The following is a 23936-nucleotide window of genomic DNA, read 5'->3' on the forward strand; positions in this document are numbered from 1 at the left end:
TGTAATACTGTACCATTCGTTAGCACGAATTCGTACGCTTAGCGCAGATGGTAAAAACTGTCTTTTTACAATCTGGACAAGCAGAGGATCTGGTCCACGCCGAAAAGTAGAAAGAACACAATGTTTTACTGCGGTGACATCTTCAAGTGTGACATATTGAGAGACGATAACTTTGTACTCTTCCTACTTTTCAACTAACTCTATTTCTTTCTTGACAGCCTGCGTTCTGACACATAGCGCTACTCTAACCATGTTTTTCCTTCAAACTTTGAGCCCGTATGTCTCAGCTCACCTAGCAGATAGACTTTATCATTACTGTAATTTATGACTTGTAAACGCTTATCTCGAGGGATTGTACAGTGAGTGAAAAGTGCGGAAATATTACTGGTTCACAAAAGTACAAAAAGGCGGAGTCACACACAACTCGAGCTCCAAAGGGGAACTTTGAAGAGCTCAATTTTTTATTGTATATCAGTGAGCCACATGTTTGGAAGACGCGGATACACCGGAGGGTAAATAAATATATATTTTTTATAAAATTAATAAAACCCACTTTGACATAAACAGTGGGGGGAATGAGTCATCGCACTGAAATCAAGTGATCCTGAGATACAGAGTGCTGCGGGGCTCAATTGTGCAGAACTTCGACTCCAAAGACAAATGACGTTTAACGACGAAAGGTGAAATCTGGTGAAAATAACGCTTTAATTAAATTAAAAAGGAAACTTCTTTCATTGTGTCTTCATCCGAGGGAGATGTTGGAAGATAACGCATGTGAATTAAAACGGAGGATTTTTACAAAATAACACTTTCCCTTTAGCTTGAATTGGAAATTCCGGGATTTTTCTTTTTAATTATTAAACATTGTTTCCGCAAAAAAAGAAAGGATGAATGGCAGCAGCGAATGTCCGAAAACTTTCCCCAAGGACCCAACAATTCCTGCTATAATGTTTATTTTTGGGGTCGTTGGGAATGTGATCGCAATCGTCGTGCTTTGCAAATCCCGCAAGGAGCAGAAAGAGACAACTTTCTACACGCTAGTCTGTGGTCTGGCTGTGACTGACCTCCTGGGGACAATGCTCGTTAGCCCTGTCACCATTGCCACATACGTGAAAGGATCCTGGCCGGGTGGTGACCCTCTGTGCCAGTACTCCGGGTTCATTCTGCTCTTCTTTTCGCTGTCAGGTCTCAGCATAATCTGTGCCATGTCGATTGAAAGGTACATGGCTATCAACCATGCGTACTTCTATAACCATTATGTGGACAAAAAACTCGCAGGCTTAACTCTCTTTGCCATTTATTTTTCGAACATCCTGTTTTGCGCCTTGCCCAGCATGGGCTTGGGACACGTAAAGATGCAGTACCCCTGCACCTGGTGCTTCATTGACTGGAGAAGTAATAAGAGCATACACGCAGCGTTCTCCTACATGTACGCGGGATACAGTTCTTTTCTCATCTTGGCCACGGTGGTCTGTAATATCCTGGTGTGCGGAGCCCTTATCAGGATGCACAGAAAGTTTGTTAGGAGGACATCGCTTGGCACGGATCAAGGCAGGATTGCAGACCTTCGGAGGAGAAGGAGTTTTGGGCGTCTGGCTGGAGCAGAAATCCAAATGGTCATCTTGCTTATAGCCACATCTGTGGTAATCCTCATCTGTTCGATACCGCTGGTTGTAAGTTCCCATGGTAGTTTTCTATTTAACTGTTTAGCATGCAAGAGATAAACGATTTCTCAATTATTATGACCGAGACATCCGAAACTTTGTTTAGGTATAGATTTTTTGTAGTCTTCACCTTCTTCTGTTTTAGTCATAACCATCTATTTAACCTACACAAAGAACGATATAAAGCTGATACTTTTTTATCTGTAGTGGTGGGAGACTATGTGTCTTTTAAAACGTCCGTTCTTTAACCTGTAACCTGGGTTATAGGTTTTTGTGTGTAATACAAGTGCCGCATCCGGATACCTACCTGTAAATTCTATCGTAATCACTCATGAGTTTGCGAGATAACATTGTGCAGCAACAGCTGAATCGTTAAACAAAAAAAGCTGTAGTTGTACAATGATTATAGTGCAATAATTCCTAAACATCCATTACTATTCGCTCTATTCTTTCATGGAGCACAATTCCTTTAAGGGCAAAAGGTATTGTACGGATCTATTGATTTAGTGACTCAGTAAGTCTAAAAAAAATCGTCTTATTGTTTTTGGAAATATTTCAATTATTTAGAAATAACCGATTAGAGTGATAATCAATAATCACTGTTCATATGTATTCATTTGTCATAAACTTGATTTCAAGCGCCATGTCGTTTGGTGCGTTGTAACAAAGTCTAGAAGCTTGGAATTGAAATAACTGAACAAGTCCACATTCGGACTGCAATGCCAGCATTTGATGGACAAACGTGCACAAAGTACAGTATGTGCAAGGGTGTAAGTTATGTAGTTTATTAATAGATGCACCTCAGTAACATAAATTATATACTGGTGTACATTTTATATAATAATACAGAATTAGATGTTTTCCATAAAACGATGTTCGATTGGTAAAGACGGTAACCTAATGAACCCCTTGTCGATAGCGCTGTCTTGCGTAATTGTAAACAATTCAATCGTGTCATTGCATTTACAGTTTATTTGCGGAACCTATATACCGTACGTACTGTACACTATTTTAAAATCACGTAGATCAAGGTTGAAGTATGCAGCATAGCTATCTTTGAAGGACTGATTAGGTCTGCCACCTACAGGACAATCTAATGAGGTCTTCGCTAGTTTCAAACTTGGAAACTCTTAATACGTAAAATGCCTACAGAAATGCGTCATAGAAACCGAACTAATTGTGGTCGTGACTAATCTTCTCGTGCTTTCAATGCCTGTCCCCTGAAAAGGGTAAAGACATCACAGAGAGTAACAAACTGCTCTCCCTTGTCATTAGCATTTGGTACTCCTGCCTCTGTATTTGATTCTTAGGTGAAGATAATACGGTTGGAAATCTTTTTTTTTCTAGTGAGCATGTGAGTCACATTTAAATCATTGACAGAAGTACATCTAAAGGTTTTACTTGTATTCGAAGGAAGGGCATCCCATCCAGGGTGTAACCTGTCTTGTGCCCATTGCTTGCTAGGATAGACTCTGCCTCCCCCGTGACCCAGTTGGAAGAAGCAATTAAAAAATGGATGGATGGATGGACAGAAAGGGTTTCCTGTGTGCTACCCAGCTTCTTGGGGTGTCATTAATTGTTCCTACAGTATATGTAAATGCAGACAGCAATAAAGGGCATGTTCTCTTTATAGTGTCTCTTTACCCGCCTTTGTGAATTACATATTTTTGTTGATCAAAGATACAAGGCAAATAACAAATTCTGTTGTTGAAAATGACATTATTAACAGCATTCAAAAATATTATTTTGCAGATTCTTTTGCAATGTAAAATTATTTATTCACACCGTTAATATCTGCATGATATCAGAATGGAGGATATGTATGTATATTGTAGTGATTGTAGTTTTGTAACATAAACTTACACAATAAATGAAAAATAATTAAATAACAAACAGTTATGAGAGGAGGCCATTTGGCCCATCTAACTTGTTTGTTTTCAAGATCCAAAAATCTCTTCCAGTTGTTTCAGGGTCAAGCGAGGGTATCAGCTTCAACAACATGACTAGGCAGCTTGATCCAGACTTCCACAGTCTTCCGCATTGTGTAAATGACGTGCCATCTGTTCTCAGGATTAAATACACTTCCGTGTAGCTTCCATTCCTGTCCTTAAAGTTCCAGTTGTATCCTCTCTTGAAATTATAACAATTAAGTTGCAGGGAATTAAAATGCATTGTTTTAGCTGGGTGGCACAGTGTAGCGGAGCTAGGTTGGGCGGGTGACGTCACTGTCCTCCCTGCGCGTAGCAGGGACCTCAGCTGCCTAGGCTGATTGAGGTCTCCTTTAGCTCATGCGGCTGGCTCCCTGTTGCGTTAGGCCGGAGACCCGGGTTTGTGGCCTAGGTGTTGTCGGACGAATCGGAGGGGTGGAGCTGCGGAGGGCACGAGACCGTGCGGAACCGCGACGGTCACACTAGTGGTTTGCATTGCTGCCTCACAGCACTGGGGCCCGGGTTGATTTCTGCACGGAGTTTATACGTTTTCCTTCTGTTTACGTAGGTTTCCTCCCATAGTCCATAAACATACTAGCAGGTTAATTAGCTTCTGGGGAAATTGGCCCTAGGTGTGAGTGCGCTCATGTCTTTGTCTGTGTGTGTCCTACGATGGACTGGCTTCCTGTCCTAGGTTGTATGCAGGCTTGTGCCTGTTTCTTGCTTGGAGAGTCTCTGAATTGGAAGAGGCAGTTTCAAAATGGAATGATGGATTATTTTAGTTTTGGTAATTAGTGACTCTCTGTAACCTGTGCTGACATGGACTAAATCAGAATTATTCATTTGTGTGTTGCAGGTGCAAGTGTTTATTAACCAGCTGTACCAGCCTCAAGTGGAAACGAAGATTGAAAACAATCTCGATCTCCAAGCAATTCGCATTGCATCGGTGAATCCCATCTTGGATCCCTGGATCTACATTCTGTTGCGCAAAGCTGTTGTCCTGAAGCTCATTGAGAAGATCAAGTGCCTGTTCTGTAGGATTGGTGGGCGAAGAAGGCGGACAGGAGGCAACTTCCACTGCATAGATGGACAGAGGTCATCAGTGCTCTCCCGTGATTCACCATCCCTTGTGTCTCGGGAGCTAAGGGAAGTCAGCAGTACTTCCCAAACTTTATTGTACCTCCCAGAAAATGGAGAGAACTTCATTGGGAGTTTTAGGACAGGACAAGGAAGGTTGGACTCAGGCAACTCTGTTGACCGGTCTTCTTTTAGAAACTTGCGGAGCTCCGATTCTTCACATGAGCAGGATTTAGAATGCAGCAATTTAGTAAAGCAATCTGGCTGCTTGAGCCCTTCGAATATGAACCGGTCACCTACGTATCAAAAGGACCAGGCTCTGCATGTGACTTTTACAGCTGAAACATTAAATTTGCAGGAAAAATGTATATAGCTCCATGAATTTCATATTCCATCCTAAGATGACTTTTAGGCAGCTTTTGATGAAGATGTGATTATGGCCCTCTCCTGCACATAACTGTCACAAAATGGCCTTTATGAAGAGCTGTAAAGGAATCCCATTTCTCTGTGGCTGTTAAGACTAAAATGTGAATATAATTTCAAGTTATACATAACTGAATTTGTTATGAATACAAAAACACAGCTCGAACTGAGATTCAGTGCAAATGAAAGTTTGTGTACGAGATTGAGCCTGAGTGATGAAGAGCACAGAATTATTCACTCTAAATCTTGTCTGGTATGTTTAAGATTCAACATATTCAGAGTTCCTTGTGTAATACAGAAGTTTTTTTGGGTTAGTGTTGATGTTGAATGCAAAAAAACTGCAAACATACTAGTTAACGCAGTAAAAACAGCACTTAGAAAATGTCATTTGTGGAAAAAAAACTTTATCACACCCTCACTTTAAGCATGTGTACCTGAGATAGGAATGTATTTTTTTAACAATGTTCAGCACATGTTTTTTAAATTCCACTTAAACTGTTCACCTCTGGCTTCCACCGCATGCCATTTGATGTAAAGAAATGTGTGTCGTATTGGAAACAAAAATGTGATTTTTTTCATTTTTTTGTTAATTTATTTTAGTCAAGGTGCAAGAAAATCTCTTCTCTGTGAGAAGGTTTAAGTAAGGCTTTTAATAAAAGTGCAATGCTTTCAAATATGAAGTAATCACAGTTCATTATTTCATTTTCCATTGCCAATCAAATACTTCATGTAACGATATCTAAAATCAGACAGGAAAATTGCAATATTTAATTGTGATTTTAGTACTAAATTATTGGAAACCAAATAGTAAGACAAAAAGCCAAACAAAACAGTATTCAAATTGGTGGACAACACATATAAAAAAGGCATCCTAAGAATATCTTCTCTAACTAAATGAACTAATCATCTGAAAAGATTTAGCAGTCTGCTATTTCAATGTGACTTACTGTATGGTATCATGTCTTGTGAAAGTCTTCAAGGCTGAGCAGAAGTTGTTTTTTATCAATACTGCAATCCTGGTGCATGATTTCATTCAAACCAGAAAGGGGTGGCCATTTAACTATTTAGAGTGTTTGAAGCTATTTTGAGTTTTGTACATATTTTTTCAAGTATTTCTGTATTTTTATTAAAGTCATTGCTGCCTTGCTTATATTAAGTCATAAAATTTATTGATGTACAGTTAACTATAACATATTTTTGAAATTAATAAAAATACGTGAAAGAAACAAAAATGTGTCATAAACATGCTTTTCATTTCTCACTAGTGATTTTTAGCATTTCCTTGAAACAGTGATTTTAAGATTTAGCAGGAGATAAGCAGAGACTCTGTCTGCTACAGTACCTGTTTACAATTTTAATTTAGCTTCCCAAACGTTGGGTGTGTGAGAAGCTCTGTTAGTTTTTATTTGTGAAAGATGCACAGTTCTGTTGGTGAAACATTTAAATAGTGCATGAAGGTTCTTTAGGCAAATGATTTACTCAGTTCATGAATTCAATCAGCAAAAATTAGCTGGTACACTAAACTAAACTAGTCCACACTGGTATGAATTGGCTGTGGCCTAACTGAAGCCATGAAGTCATGAGGGGGTTACTGCCATCCAGTGACAGGAATGACCATCACCTTGCACAGTGGTAGATGATGGAAGTCTATGAAACAGATGTCTCACAAATACTCGGGAGCTGCCCCATGATGCTACAAGACCTGAAACATCTCTATGTTTGAGGATGATGCTGTCAAACAAAATGACCCAACTCCCATAAATGTAAATAGATCAACCCATCAGAATCGGGCCTGCTCTACCTTCTAGCAACCTGTAGCAATTTCAGGGTTTTAATCACACTTTATTTCAACCACAGCAAGTTACATAAACAGTACTGTGTACAGCACGAAGTAATAGCAATTGTTAATGTTTTACCTCTTGTTACACCTGAGCTTTGTTGGGGAGACAATCTTACAAGAAAGCACTTGAGCTTTCTTGGGATTTTGCAGACATTACAAAAACCAAAATTAAATCCATGGCTTGAATTTTGTGGTTCCTGGGAACAATTATGAGTGATAATGATACAATAAAGGTACAGCGTTAGAGAACCATGAGGATGAAAACAATTAGCATTAGCATTAGAGCATATCAGAATAATAAATGTGTATAGAAGATAAAGTGTTTCTGTAAAAAAAAAAATGACTGTTGTTCTCTCTGTATTTGTGGGAGTAGAGTTTGACATTCCAGTATTCCCCATCCCAAGTGCGTGGTTTCTTTTCCACGGTCAGTAGTGGCATCTTGCATGTACAACTCATTAAAGCTCAACTTTAATTTGTACAAGATGAACTTGCACATACAACTCATTAAAGTGCAGTTTTTATAGGGCTGGGACGTGCACAAAGCTCTTGCACCATAATATGTCATTCCATGAAATCCATACAGTTGTGCTAACTATGCTAGTGTCACAAATTCAGAAACAATAGTAACATAACATTTTTTCTTACATCAGGATATTCTTGTTTGAGTGTTTATTAATTCAGATTGGTGACTAAAATGACATAAGTACTTATTACATGATTGCCTTCAAGAGAATATTGTCACTTTGCATTGCATGTTGGTATACTGTGCATTGTCTAAGCAAATGTAGAAAAATACAGAGTTCCTATCTTTGATTTACGTATAAGAATCTTTGTAGAAACCTAGAAAATGTATGCCATGGGGCATACATTAGAGTAGCTACTATAAACATAATTCAGTTTGAAAGATCAGCAAATAAAAACAAAAAATAGGTGGCAAGTTGGCACATTGGTTACTGCCGCTGCCTCGTCCCACAAGGGCCCTAAGTACAGTTTCTGGGGTGCAATACTGTACGTGTGATGTTTGTATTTTCTTTTGTTTCTCTTGTTGTTCATGTTGATTTCCTCTGGGTACTTCGGTTTCCTCCCACATTCCAAAGACATACTGGTAGGTCAATTGGCTTCTGGGAAAGTGGGCCCTAGTGTGGGTGTGTGCATGTTTGTGTCTATGCGTGTCCTGTGAATGACTAGGGTATCTTCTGCCTTGTGCTTGCTGCTTGCAGAGAGAGAAAGGTTCCTGATTCCAGGTGCCCCTTTATTGGATAAAACTGTTAGAAAATAGATGGACTGAAATGCACAAAATACACTGATAAGGTTATTTAGCCAAGGGCTGTGTCAGCACTAGCGGTGTTAGGTATCAAAATCGAATAATTCCTCTGGGTAATCCTTCTCTTGGCTGCTGGCTGTAGTGTAAAGCCTGTGCTGTCTAGAACAGCGGTGAAAGTGCGCAGGACTAGCTGTGATCATGCCCATTCTCCTTTTTGTTTTTTCTGATGAACATCACTGCTTCACCATAATTTGAAAACTAAGGTACGTAATTACAGTGGCAGTTGAGAAATAATGCATTCAAAAGTTGCAGCCTCGTTAGCATCTTTGGGCATACCACTCTTTCCCATTGCAGTGTGAAAATAATAATAATAATAATAATAATAATAATAATAATAATAATAATAAACTTTATTTTATATAGCGCCTTTAAAGGTGGCTTCTCATAGCGCTTTACAGGATGACAATAACAATAAATAAGAAGACTACAACAATAAATAAGAAGATTTCACAAGACAGGACACAATTATAATTACAACAATACAACAATAACAATAGAGGAGACTGTGGAAGGTGGTATTAAGAAGAGCAGAGGGGTGAAGAATGGAACCAGTTAAGTAAAGGCTTTTCTGAAGAAGAACGTTTTGAGTCTGGATTTGAAGGAGTTTAGAGAAAGTGACTCTCTTATATCCTTGGGCAAAGAGTTCCAGAGCTTGGGGGCATAGCAGGAGAAGGCCCTGTCGCCCATACAAAAGAGGTGGTTGACACCGCAACCTGGTTGTTTTGGTAACATGAGCAAAATAGCTGGGATATTTTAAATAAATTTAAAAACTGGGAAATAAAATTGCTATTTGATGTCCAGAAAAATTGTTTTTCTTTTTGTTAAAAACAAATTGACAAAAATCATTTTATTATATATCCACCCAGTTTGGATTGGCACAGTGACAGTGACTTCCATAATCATGCAGTTTAGGACACATAGATATGTTCCTCAGACATGCCTACCTGCAGATCCATTTTGTCATTTGGCATGCTACAAGCTCCATAGTGCCCAACATGAGAGTTTGTAGTGATTGGAACAATGGTGCTGATGTCATCACAGGTGCCTAGCAAATAATGGGAGCTGTTAATTCGCCAGAAAGTAAAGATGACCCTGGTGACTCGTACCAACTCTTAGTCAGGTGTGTACTGCTGTTTGGGGAATCTTGGTCACAATCACCTAGTGACAGAACAAAACGAACTTGAACCTGAACTTTATTGCCATATGTAATGGTACATGTATTGGTACAATGGAATTCTTAATTACAGAAAGTCTATCGATTGTTAAAAAAGTGTAAAAACACAAAGTGCAGACAGTGCATCAAGACAATATACAGACAAACAGTAGACAATGTACAAGTAAAAAAGTAAACAGTTTGAATGTAAACAATGCAGATCTTAACAGGGACTGCAATAAATAAGAAATCATAATGAGTTAGATGGTGTAGGTGTGGTCTGAGGGGCATGGCCAAATGTGTTCGACAATCGCACTGCTTGTGGGTAGAAGCTATTGGTGTGTACTAGTGACATCTCTAGAATGTTTACCTCACAAACCACAGGAAATAGTGGAAATTATGCAGAAAGGCATTTAGAATTGAGAACAGGAGTCACTTTTGTACAACAAAGGGTTGTGGGTGTATGGCAAAAGCTATCCAGTCATGTTGTTGAAGACAACACTCTGGCTTCTTTCAAGAAGCTGACGAATGTAATCCTCTGATCGATGAGCTACCAACAATAAAACAAGCCAGATAAGAGGAATACCCTTGTCTTGATTGGGACTTTTCTGGTGTTTTAATACTGATATTCAATTTCTTGAGACCAAAAGGGACAATTCCAGTCACATAATAATCACGTAGTTCCTAAGCCACAAAAAAAAAACTACAATGATACTCTGTAGATGGATGAGTAAGACATTAGAACAGATGTTAATGACCAACTTATTAAATACTAAAAAAACGATGGAAATATTTCAAGCAATGTGGTGACAAAAAATGTCTAGAATATACTCTTATGAATATTCTAGTCGATCTTAGTTTGGATTTTAGAGACACATTTTGTGCTTTGTATTGCTCAACGAAGGTGTATTGTAGGTTACCAGCTGTTGTATTTGGTAATATGATTATTGCCAGAGAGACATACCAGAACAAAGATTCAGTGCCCGCAATCCACAAAGCTAAGACATATTTTCATGTTCAGTGTATTGCAGTGTAACTTTATCAAGATATGTTGTGAGAAAAATCTCATTCCCACGTGACATCCCAGCCAAGCTGCCCCAGGGGGATTTTTTATGGAAAGCACAGTGGATCAGAACTTGAAACTAAGCCACTACTCATGTGGTTTGCAAGTATCACTCACCATTTTATTGTGCAATCCCATTGTTAATTATTTCCAACACTGTACAAAGAGAAATATAACTGCTGTTGTAACACTTTGCTCTTGATTACAATGAATATAGTTTTGCTTTTTCAAGCTTAAATGTGGTTATCTGCACTTTGGCGGCCTCCTTTTGTACTGGATTGAATGATCCATACATCACATTTTATGTATTTTAGGTACTGTATATACAGTAGTTGGCAGATAGAACAAAACATTCCAAATCACACATACTTGTGGTTTACACATTATAGTAGGAAAAACCTAACACTGTAGGTTCTTCCTTCAGGGTGGTCATATCAGTGGAACAATTACAATTTAATCAACACAGGTCCACAACTATGTTTCACTGGGTTTATGTCCAGGCTCTGTGTTATTCACATAAAATGAAAGCCCTTTAATTTTTTTTTAACCTTAAACAGACTATTTTAAAATGATAAGTGGTAGATCAACAGAAGATTGTGAGAAAAAACGACATGGATATTACAGTTTCATGACTTGTGAGTAACATGTAAATATACTGTAGTCAACAATAAACTGTAGTTAACAATTAGGTGCAGCTGTATTCAATAATTGCTAGAGCAGTAGTTTTGCCCCAAAACTAACAGTAATGAAACTGAATGGTTACGCAGATGATGGCAACAGCAAAGCCACAGAATGATACACACCAACGAATTCACCAGCTGTAGAATTTACACATTTCTGTAGTTTTGAAGTGTATAGGAGATTGAATGTGACACCTACAAACAGTGATGTTCATGCTTCATAAAAAGAACATACAGATTGCCTAAGCAAAGCAAAAGGTCCATGTGTACAATTAGCTATTTGTACAGGAAATAAGATGCGAGTCTGTTGATTAATATCTGCATGGATGGTAGCAAAGGAAGTCACAATGCCAGGAAATATTCTGTTAATGGGAGGTAATGCATTCCATTTCAAACTGGCAATTAATTCTGAGTGTTGGACATTTGTTTAATGAACTGAGACATGTACAGACAGCTAGTCCATGATGGGATAACCAAATGTTTAAAACCCAAGCAAATATACATAAAGATAATAAAAATGTGTTGACTAAAAAGCAATATGTATCAGTTTCTTATAATTACAAATGTTGTTTGAAAGGTTTTAAAATAAAAAAAAAACGTTTTCAATATAAAAACAAAATTAATATACTGTATATGGGCATATTTCTTATATAATAGGAAGGAGTTCTGAGGCAAAAAGTAGGTTTGAGTTATTTTTTAAATGGCCCACAACTCAGAGATGCAACAATTTATTGTAATAGAGTGTACATATTTACTTTTTTGCTTTTTACTTTTACAATATATTGCTAAATTAGGAAGAGCTCTGAAAAAACGTTTTGCAGCATCAGATGTCAAGTTAATGGTCCTTGGAATTATACTTAATAATGCAGGACTGAACAGTTTGTACTTTTTTATTAACCGTTCTACTTGCTTCTTGAATACAAATGCAGCAACATCTTCTTCGTTCATGTACTGTACAGTGTTAGGGTCAATAAATCCTCTTTCAGGAGCTCCAGGAACAGAAATTAAAGATTGAAAATATCCCATGTTCAGATTGGTTGATAGCAAAAGATTTGATTTTTCGATTATAATATAATACTGTATATTGTACAGTACAAGAGCATTCCATGAAAATGTTTAGATTTATACAGTCACTGAATGTCTAGATGTCTAAAAATTCTTTGTACTCATTAATAACTTTAATGATACCCACTGGTTTGTTCAGCATTTTAATTAACAATCAATTCTATCCACCAATTTTCTACCTACTTCGTAGAATTCTGGGTAGTGGGGGAGCTATAACTTATCCTGGAAAGCAACGGATGTAAGCAGTGCCAGATTTCCCATTAGACACTGTAGACATAGTGCCTAGGGCCTACGAAAGGAGGAAAACACTAATGACAAACAAAAAACAAGCTGAAACAACATGTTTGCAATCGACTCTAGGTGCTCCAAATCAATAATCATACGCTATCTAGCGGCTGTTCTAGAAACTAGAAGTATCGAAGTTATGGTCAGTCGACTCGCTCCATCAATCACATCCTACGAACACCAAAATCTGGCCCTGGATATAAGGCAGGAAACACTCTGGAGATGACACCAATCCATCGCAAGGCAGACACAGACACAGACATAAACACTCCAGGGCCAATTTTCCCAGAAGCCAGTTAACCTACCAGCATGTCTTTGGACTGTGGGAGGAAATTATAACACCCAGAAGAAATCCACACAAACGTGGGGAGAACATAACAACTCCACACAGATAGCACCCCATGATTTGAACCCAGGGCCCCAGGATTGCAAGGCAGCAATGCTAATCACTGCAGCACCGTGCTGCTCTCAACAATTAGTTGATACATTTGATTAAAATAGGTACATGTGAGTATTTATAAATGTGCATTCCAGCTTGGCACTCCAAGCCATGCTCTAGTCATCACTGGGACATTGCAGATATACAACATGTGTAGAAACACACTCAGCTGTCACATTATATTTGAACCTGCAAAGCAGCCTAGAATGTCAAATTCTACATTGTAGAAAACTAGAAAAAGAACAAAAAAACAATCAGGACTGTTCCCACTGTCTGAAGAATGATTATTGTCCACCCTGTAACTGTAAGACGCCAACTTCACATCACTAGTTGGAAGGGACACCCAGCAAGATGGGTCACACTCTGTCACTCAAAGTGTGGTGACAGAGTTGAAACTAGTTCAAGTCATTAGTTGAGAGCAGAAATTTTAAGCATCGCTGAGGTTTGCTGGACCTGACTGAGTCAGTGCAGCCCCATCTTGCTGCAAAAAGGCTGCTGTGGTGAGCTACCTGGAAGGACAGTCAGAGAAAGCCACATCATTCTTTCCAAATGGCAACGTCACTGCACATGATGAGCTGTAGTTTGGTTTTGGAGCATGAATATGAAGCAAAATAGCAATATTTGGAGGAAAATGTGCACAAGCCTCATTGTTTCCAACCGAATGATTAGCATCCATCAAGGTCTGACAACTGTATATTAACATAGGAGTACCATAAAAGTGATGTGTTAGTCATCCCTGAATATACTAGCATTTAACACATGATGGAGAGACTAAAGGCTGGTTAGGTACTTTGGACCTTTCACCCACAGTATATAACCAACTCTTCATTTATGTATCTCTAACAAGGTGAGTTTTACATATTAATAAGAACTCAGCTAGCTGTGTTTCAATAGTAAAATAGTAATACATGCCTTCCTGAGTTCTCCTATTCCAAAGCTTTACCAATGATTATAATGAAAATCAAGACAACTTCACTGTGATCAATATGATGGAATTTTTCAAGTGCAAGAGCACTTTCACCACATTTCTAAATAAACAGCCTGGGCATGACACACATGCACTAATGTAGTGCTGGATGAGAAGCACTTTACAAATGTAAAGCACTACATCCAACACTACATTTCTTACAGAAACCTTCATCAGCTAGTACAATTGACCAAACGATAAATATATTTAAATATATAAGGTTTATTTTTATATACTTTTATATACTTTATTTTTATATATATTATTTTTATATAAGATTTAAGATTTCTCCAAGCCCATAGTTTCTCATTTCACCTCAGATGACCATGATCACACTGATCTCTCTGTCTCTGTTCTCAAAGAAGGGTTTCTCAACTCCCATAGCAGAAGAACAACAGAAACGAAACTCATTCACACCATCCCCCTTCTCTCAGTGACCAACTTATTTTCGTGTAATCTTCTCTATTCTCATGCAGGTTTTGACTTCACACCTTTCTTCAACCCTCTCCACTTTGCACTTCTTGAGTGGCCTCCCTGCCTCCTCCCCTCTCCCAACTTTTGTTCTTCTGTGCTATTTAATCTTTGCTGTCTGCCTTGTCTTTCTCACACCTGAAGAAGGCTTCACAGCCACAACATTGTGTTTACTCTCTTCTCTTTTCAGCGTGGTACAGATGGTACAACTACAGATGTACAGTATCTTGCTGTATTTAAGAGGTAAGAAGGTGGAGGACATTAGCAGAACATGGAAAAGACACACTGCCCTCTGGAAAGTCCACACATTTCTAGATGACTGGCTTCATAATGGCCAATGGAACTCAATGACTGGACTTCTGAGTGGCTTCACAAGAAATAATAATAAATTCATTACATTTGTAAAGTGCTTCTCATCCAGCAGAATCCACAGGAAACACTGACCTTTGTTACAGCACAGCAGCCATTATGCACCAGCAGTCCCCACAGCAGGGTTATCATCCATAATCTGAAAGCGAATAACATGACTTTGAAGAAAATGGATTAGCTGATTCATTCCTCTCGGTCCTTCCATGTATAACATCTCTTAGATATAGTGTTTCAAATAAAAATGTTAGTATTATTTTTGTGAATGGCCAAATAAAATGTCTGACGGTTTTAACTAGACCTAAATTGTGAGGGTCAATGTGACATAAATATTTTTTTTAAAAGTACATCTTAAAGACTTGTTCCTGTCTCAGTACTGGATGTTATCTGGATGTTAAATGTCATATTTCAATGAAGAAAAACAAAACTTGTCTTCAGTTAACATTCTGACTGCTACTGCATACTGCTGGCACACTGTTCAATCCTCATATCTTGTGTGCCGCAATACTGCATTTTATTACTGTGTATACTGTATTCTTCCCAAGCATTCAGCATTTAGCTTTTTTGATGGATGTCTTCTGTGGGTTTAACCATATATACATAACATTGTTTTAGATTTTGTACAACATAAATCTTCCTTATTTTCTCCAAGTTATTTGCAAACCACAAAACCTAACCTTCTAAAAATGATAAACTAATAATAATCTTTATTTATAGAGCACCTTCCATGGTGCTTTATAAGTATATGATGAGGAACATATCAGAGCAAAACTCCTGGATCCCCAGTTCTCAGAACCTGGAGTCAGGAGTCCAAAGAGCACAATGTGTAGGCGTATATGGGGTTAACAGTTCACTGATGTAGCCTGAGCCAAACTGTTCCAACCCTTAAAGTATGCAGACCAAATTGTTCGGAGGGTAATTACATCAAAAGTGATTTTTGGAGAGTATTAAAACCCACAATTCAAACATGTTATTAGAGACATCTAGTTCACAGCCAACCTATTCCGAAAACAAACGTTTCTAAGAAGTTCAGAATCTGATTTCTAAAAGAGCATTAAAGCAGAGTTACTACTGTTATTAGGTAATATTGTCAAATATCATAGTACTTTACATGTAGGCAATGAACCCTATAATGTATGTAACGCTATACTGTATGTAATAACCTCTGACATGTAGCAGCCACCTATGTGATGTGCAGCAACCATATTACATATGATCACCAACAGCCCCACTACATACCAGATCTGGTAGAGAAGTGAGAAACTGTTTTAACTATTGAATTAAGGAAGAACTTCTTAGGGAGGACAGATTGTACAAGACTGGAACTTAGTCAAGACAACAGAGTTAAAGCTCCAACTCTTTTCAAAACTGTCAAACCGGTGATGATGATCTCAGCCCTAATGTAGTTTTTTGCTGAAATCAAGCCCATGAGGGGCAGAGTGGAGGCACTGTGGCTAAGGATCTGCGCCTGTGGCTAGAAGGTTGCCAGTTCAAATTCCATGGCAAAGGAATCCTAAGCCGTTGGGCACCTGAGCAAGGCCATTAACCCCAACTGCTGCAGGGGCGCCATATAAATGGCTGTGCACTGATCCCAAGATTCTCTGTCCCTGTCTGTGTGTCTCACAGAGAGCAAGCTGGGATATGTGAAAAGACAAATTCTTAATGCAAGAAATTGTGTATGGTTAATAAAGTGATCTTATCTTATGTCAAAGTCTTGAAATATTAACTCATATATACAGAGGAACAAGTAATAGGTTTATTCCATGCTGAAAAAAAGAAGAAAGAGAACACAATGTTTCGGCCGTGGAGCCTTCTTCAGGTGACACTATTACTTGTTCCTTTGCAGCCTACGCATGCTGACGCAGCTACCCACCTCATAAATACAGATATGGGCAGAGCAGTGGCTCTGTGGCTAAGGATCTGCGCCTGTGACTGGAAGGTTGCTGGTTCAAATCCCACAGCCGGCAGCGGAATCCTACTCCATTGGGCCCCTGAGCAAGGCCCTTAACCCTAACTGCTCCAGGGGTGCCGTACGATGGCAGACCCTGCGCACTGACCCCAAGCTTCTTTCCCTGTCTGTGTCTCAATGGTGAAAAGCTGGGTTATGTGAAAAGATGAATTCCTAATGCAAGAAATTGTATAGGGCTAATAAAGAAACATTATCAGATGGTCTTAAATACAGAAATAGAAAAAATAAATGTTTTTCTGCACTGATATAAATCAGATGTTTCCATCTGCAACTGATACACTAAGCAGATGTGCCAGGGACCTGAAATTTCTTGCTCACATTGATGAAACTGAAAACTGACTGATTGTATTTCAAATGAGTAAAAAAAATCATACAGATTAGCATCTGAAGAAGGTATTCTTCTGTGAAGGGTATTCAAAATGTCTAGCTTATGAACACAAGTCTGTGAAACAATCAAAATAAAAAATTTTCATATTTATTGAAATTTACTTGTTTTCATATAGAATAATCAACAATCCGTTTTAAATCCTATATGTGTTTTTTGCATTACAAGTTTCTGTCTAGTTAAAAACAGTGTGATCATCAAAGTTTGCTGACTTTTCAGCTACTGAGACATTTCTCTTTAGGAACAAGTAAAAGCAAATTATCTACAAAGTGCATTGTTAAAACAAAATACAATATGATGAACAGTCCTGGTTAGAGAAACCATTGTAGCAGCACCATGATACCTGATTTTCATGATATAAGCACAGTGAATTATTATGAAACAGACCGATACAAAAGATATGTGATATAGTCAGCTAAGCATAATACACATGTAGGCTTTTTTGAGTTTTTGAAAAATAAAAATCATAGTACAATTCAAATTTTGGAAATCAAAATTAGTAGTTAGCTTCTGAGTGGCAAGTAAGTGGCCTTGTTGGAGAACAAGATGAGTCCTAAACTTTGGAACTACCTGAGTAGCATCACGCCTTAGTGATGATGCAAAACAGTGTGTCACTGAGTGTTGTCATGGCTGCTGGAGTAAGGTCATCAGGAGAATCTTCACTTTGCTGTGAAATATTAATTCCTTTTCCAGCTTGATATCTCTTAGATTCAGAGCTGTCTGTTGCAACTGTGTTTGACCTCTAGCTGGTACAAAATGTCTGCTTTACTCACCCTGGGACCAGACAGCAAAAAAAAAGGGACTTTCTTAACAATGGTTCTCAGAGCGAGTATGTGATAGTTTGGATTCCTCCTGTATGAACAAAAATGAATTTGATGAGTCAAGCTGAACAGCAACTGGGGACACCAAATTTGGGGCATAGATTAAGAAGCAACTAAAAAGAAAGTTGAATCAACGGACAACACAAAACTTTCCCTTTTCAGTCCCATAATGTGGCTACCTTCGCCTGCTTTAGCCAGCTCTTCTATACTTCTTTCAATCCCAGGGAAATAAGTACATATATGTGAAAACCTTCTTTAAAAACACCTCAAATATAACTGGACTATTCCTGTCAGCAGTTCAAAATCACGAGAAGTATGCATAAATTACAACATTAATTTGCAACAATTTAATAAAACTTAATATTAAGAAAAAAGTAAATCAGTACAATCAATACAGTTAATCCTTTTGACCTGGATAAAAGAGGTCACAGTCAACGTGCTTTGACAAACAGCTGATGAGAAGGCACTGTACTACTGTCCTTACTCTCACAGACAGTTTCAACAGTGCCAGACTCGGAAACAAAGACAGTTTTGTTCTTGAGTTTCTCATACTCCTTTTGCCTCTCAGCTACGGCAGCACAGGCAGCCACCACCTCATCGCTCTCAAAATCGTAGTCTGGGATCAGTTCTGGAGCAGCAAGCAACTGCTTGGCAGTCTCCTCTTCCAGCCTGGCCTGCTCCTCGATGGCTCTGCGCTGCTTCTGGAGCTTCATGGCCCAGGACAGGTCCTCTTCCCAGAGGGAGCGGTCCGTAGGAAAGAGGTGAATCGCGATCTGGAAGCTCTTCACTGCCTGTGAGGTGGGAGACACCCCTCACCTGTCATTTCAGTTGTTAAGTTCTTCTCAAAATCAGTAAGAACAACATACTTAAACCTACACATTACAGTGTAATTAAAAGTTAATGCAGCAAACGTCGGGATTTGTGCATTCTTAACTTGTCGCTCAATATTAAAAAGCTATCAAATCTTTATGTACCTGAGTCATGAGAGCTAAAATGATCTCATTCTTAGGAAATCCCATACCAAATATTTCTGGAGTTAAATAATGAATTGCTTTTAATAATAGGTTCACTGCTTTTCCAAGCATAGCATTTGAGAGCATTTGAGTTACTATTACAGTGGCGTCTAAACTAATTACCTGCAGAAAAGGATCAATTTATACATCCAGTACTAAAAGAGAGCTCAGTATGGAAGTTGAAAGCAGTCATGACAGACTGGAAATAGGTATGCAGGGTGGTTTTCTAATAACAAAAAACACTTATGTTAAAGGAAAAAACACAAAAAGATCACTTTTGATAACATCTATGAGAAAGACTGCATGCATGCATTGTTTCCAAGGCCAATTTCCAATATATCAACAGAACTGATCGCTCAATCAGATTTGGATGAGCACATACAGTACAGTAGTACATTTAAGACAGCAAATTCATGGTTCTGTGAGAAAAACATTCAGTTTTTTAGTATTTCAAACAAAATATTAAAGTTATTTTTTAATCCATTGCTGTACAGTCAATGAGGGCACGTTATCAAATAAACGGTTGGAAAAATGCTGAAGTAAAATAACCCAAACACAGTGTACATGTGTGTTTGTGCATCTATGCATCTACAACCATGGCTAAAACTCATTGTCTCAAAGGCAGATGAAAGTATCACAAAGTCATATGCATATGACGGCCCAGTTACGTGTTTGGATGACAGCATTTTTAATATCACAGTACAAGTACAGGACAAACATAATAGTATTAGAAGAACTTAAGTGGTGCCTAAAGGTCTTCCTGAAGTGAGCTTCTGCACTTTTTGAAGCATTCCCTGAAAGATAAAAATTGATTTTCTAGCATGGTTTAGTTCCTTATATGTTCTGTTTCTCGACAGAAATTCAGATGTTTTACAGAAAAAAATTTATCTTAATGAAATGTATTGTTTGGGAGGCATAAAGGTTTGGGTAGCAAGAGATACTTAAAATGTAAGTCTGTCTTTTTTTTTTAAACGGCAGAGCAAAATGGCTTTGTGTAAAGAAAAATATTTAAAACTGTAAAGTGTCCAAGTTACAGCTTTGCTGATCTAGGAAGCATAAAACCAAAAAAAGAAAAACAGTACTGAAAAACAACTGCAAGATCTTATCTGGCTTCCAAGATACCCGCATGGCTATTGGATGAACATTTGTGGTAACTGGAGAGGAGTATAAAATTAAAATTCAGTACATATTTGTGGTGTACACTTAACGAAACAGGCTGTCTTCTTTTATAAAGTTTTAAGTAGGGTAAAATGGCATTTTAAACCTGTAATTCACAGAGCAGATAAATACTTTTCAGAAATAAGTTCAGCCATGTCTAACTTACCTTTCCATAGAGAATAACTAAAGCTCCATCAAGGATTATCACACACTGTTCAATTTAAGTGAGGATAATTGTGTAATATATATATATATGTCTGAAAAACAAATGGGCACTACCCATTTTCAATAAAAAATTTACATTTTTAAAACTTGAGTGATTTTACACCTTTTAGATTTTGAAATGTATGTTCATTATGTCTATGGAAAACAGCACGCAATGATTGCCAAAAAGTTACTGGGAAAATACTTTTAAACCACATCGAGATGTGTTAGATATGAACAAGATGCAACAGGAGCAGACTTTATACAAACTGCCCCCAGCCATAAGTGTCAGCCAAAAGCTGAATAAGCACAAATAACATTTTTAAATCATATTCAAGGCAGATCCTGATATTAGCAACCAAAGATGAACAAAGAACCAAATAAAATTCCTTTGCAAATTGCTTAAGGCATTATTTATTAATCATCTTCCAGTATTGTAAGGTAAATTTCAAGACTTTTTTTTTAAAAGGAAAAACAAATTAATGTTTAAACAGAAAGTGATGTCTAAGCTGTGTAGAAATGTAAGACTTATGTGACACACTATATGTGCATTTTAGTGCGAGAGTGGTTTGTTCAGAATTTTAGAAGTGAAACAACCCGGTTACACTGCAGTTATTTTACTTAAAAAAACAACACAGAACATTATCTTTTGCTGAAGCAGCATCACACTGCAATTGTCATTATCACAGTGTTCAGCAATAGACTGAAATCATTCAGAAATTAATCATACACTACAAAAAGCTCAAAAGCTTTTTTCGGTTTTGCCTGTCCGCAAACTAAAAAAAAAATGTCACAGCAATTGTAGACAGACTCAGATCTCGAGGACTGCAGCGTATGCCTGCTTGTTATTTCCTATCAAAGCTATGGTGTTTCTTATAAATCTCAGAAGCAGTTTTGCCACAACAGCCTCATAGGCCAAAATGTGACTAGACCTGGTCTTCATTTATTGCAGACAGTTGTTTTGGTTACATTTTCTAACACCTTGTTCGCAACAGAAATTGTCAACCAGGAAAGGCAAGGAGTTAAATACACACACCCGTTTTCACCTTGGATTTTAACAGCACAAGCTGTAATAAAAACCTACAAAAAATGAAAATATTAACAGCTGTGCAGAAAAGGTTTGGTCCTGAATGGGCTCATATTACCTTTCATTTCAGCTAACAGCAGTTGCCAAAGAAGAAGACTACAAAATGATTTTCATTATGCATCAAATAAAAATGATAAAAATGTATGTAAAGGTTGTGCTAAATCGTGAAAATGAATTTATAAAATTCATAAAACTTTATAAAATGATGGCATAAACTGCTGACACACCTTGAAATCAAATTGTACCAGTTTCACCCAGACTGGGTCTACACTACACTGGTGAACCTAAATATGACAGATCTTTGTATAAAGTTCTCAGAACGTCTTTGAGTAGTTACACAGAAACAATTAAAGCATCCCTATCATTAGGGAAGAGGAATATTTATTTTTATATATTTATTTGTGGCACTTTTAAAACTTGGATTAGTGTTACACAGACTCTTCAAAGGACATGTTGTTTTACAAAACAAAATAGGAAAATAAAAAATCAGCATTTTAGCAGGAAGCAGAACTGAAGTAAAGGTCCAAAGAGTCAGAATCACTTTCATGTACATTTTTATTTCAGTACTGGAGACCCAGTGGAAGCCATTGTGTGCTAAAGGTGAGAAAAGATTATATATGAATAACAGGTGGAGAGCCAGACTGGATATGAACATATAGTTCTTGACTGTATTTGTAAAACCTGCTATGAAATCTAAATCCTCCTTGAAAAATACAATCACTACTGAAGGAGCAGCAGGAACAAACAGAGCACTCCATCACAGATGAGTTGAAGGAACTAGCTAATCTCACATTAATAGAGGTTCACACCGGTAATCACCAATGTTCTAACATAGGGAACATTGAGAGAGAAAGGAGCTTGTCTCAGGCTGTCAACAGAGACAGAGTGTTTTTACAGCACCACCTAACATCACATCGCCAAAGCAGTTACTTCCATGCAAAAAATCTGGAAGCTCAGCAGAGCAAATGCTTCCGTTGAATGCTGCAGCATAATCCCTTCGGAACTGCTACACAAGACGTTATAATCACATGCATATTGCTTATAAGGACATGTGCAAATGACACAACGTGCATAAGAGGTCATGACATTTTCTTTAGCATCATTTATAGCATTTGTGTAGCAGTTATGAACGGATTATGAAGCCATTATGTATCAACGTTACTGGAGGACCACGGGGATCTGTATTAGGAACACTGCTCTTTCTTATTCAAAGGAATGATCCCAAGTTTGTGATGGCTAGTAAACTAGTCAAATTTGCAGATGATGCCAAAATAGGAGGATTAGTAAACACTGTAATGGAAACGGAAAAATATATTTTGACAGGATTCACAACTGGGCAAACACATGACAGACGGCATTTAATGGAAACATTTTGCTTCCATAAGCTATCTTTGAAAAAGACTTAGTTGTTTATGTAGATTTTCTAGACAGTGTGGGGAATCAACAGAATATCGTCTAATCTGACAGCCTGGCTTCATTCAAGAAGCAGCTGGTTGAGATCCTCAGATCAATTAACCAGACGGGCCAAATTACTTTTTCTCATTTGGCGAGAGTAAATTCTAAGTAATTCACAGATTGGTAAAACTCACTGACAGTTATGGCAATAAACATTTATACAAGCAATATCTCTTTCAAAACACTAAACCGTTTGGGCAAATACTTTAGTCTAATAAAAATCAGAAAATCTAGAGTCATGCCAAGACAGTTACGTCAATATGCACTGCTGCATACTTTATTACTGAAAATTACAATTTTGAAGAATGGCGTATGGCTATGATGAAATAACCATGTAATATAATTATGACTCCAAAAAAAAAAAGCTAGGAGCAGTTGTGCTCTTAAAAAGAGATGTATACTGTAGCTCATGCAGGAAGAAATATGTGTTTCAAAAAGACATAAGGGTAAATGTAGGCAACTGTACTGAGGATGACACTCAGCCACTGCAAAATGGTTTATTTAAAATGACACTCAAAACTATTTGAAAACTCCTGCACAACAAAATACTGAATTATCAGGAATAAACTGTGCAATAACCTACAGGTCCAATTACTCACAACAATATTTCTCTTGACAGTAGGTCTGTTTTGACACATCGAGATTTATGCAAATAATATGATACACATGTCATATTTTAATATTTTTATGATGCATTACTCATCATAAAGCATAAAACCTTGAATTGAGTGTCTTCTCATTAATGGGCACAAATTTGGCCTTTTTTAATAATTATGGTCAAAACACAGTTCCAGAAAATATACGTTAACCATATTTTCCATTGCTTGCAATTTTTTTCTTGTACAAATAAATAACCAAACACTGTCCTGACATGGTCTGGCATCCCTTGCAGGGAGTAGTTCTGCCTTGTGCCAATGAGGTTAATCTGGCTCACTGGATTCTATAAGTATAACACTGTTACTGAAAATACATGCATAATAAAAAAACAAATATGGCATGAAGAAGATGATAAGAAGTAAAAGCATGTCAAGTTGAATGTCATTAAGGAGATGCATTCAATCAGATTAAGAAAGTACATCAGTTGGAATTCATTAGAAGA

At 37.7% G+C, this 23936-nt stretch overlaps 2 protein-coding genes across 2 annotated transcripts in view; one reads left to right on the forward strand and one right to left on the reverse strand.

Moving 5' to 3' along the window:
• Positions 1-430: 430 nt before the first annotated feature.
• LOC102698934 (prostaglandin E2 receptor EP4 subtype) lies at positions 431-6324 on the forward strand. The gene is made up of 2 exons (XM_006627114.3): positions 431-1673; positions 4449-6324. The coding sequence occupies exons 1-2, from the start codon at positions 888-890 to the stop codon at positions 5040-5042; spliced, it is 1380 nt and encodes a 459-aa protein (XP_006627177.2). The 5' UTR covers positions 431-887; the 3' UTR covers positions 5043-6324.
• Positions 6325-18244: 11920 nt separating this feature from the next.
• ttc33 (tetratricopeptide repeat domain 33) overlaps positions 18245-23936 on the reverse strand; it is a 39059-nt gene continuing 33367 nt past the window's right edge. The window contains exon 5 of the mRNA XM_006627113.3: positions 18245-18711. Coding sequence (XP_006627176.2) covers positions 18352-18711 — 360 coding nt within the window. The 3' untranslated portion in view covers positions 18245-18351. The remainder of the gene's footprint in view (positions 18712-23936) is intronic.

This window comes from Lepisosteus oculatus, chromosome 3 (assembly GCF_040954835.1).
Source record: "Lepisosteus oculatus isolate fLepOcu1 chromosome 3, fLepOcu1.hap2, whole genome shotgun sequence".
Lineage (NCBI taxonomy): Eukaryota > Metazoa > Chordata > Actinopteri > Semionotiformes > Lepisosteidae > Lepisosteus > Lepisosteus oculatus.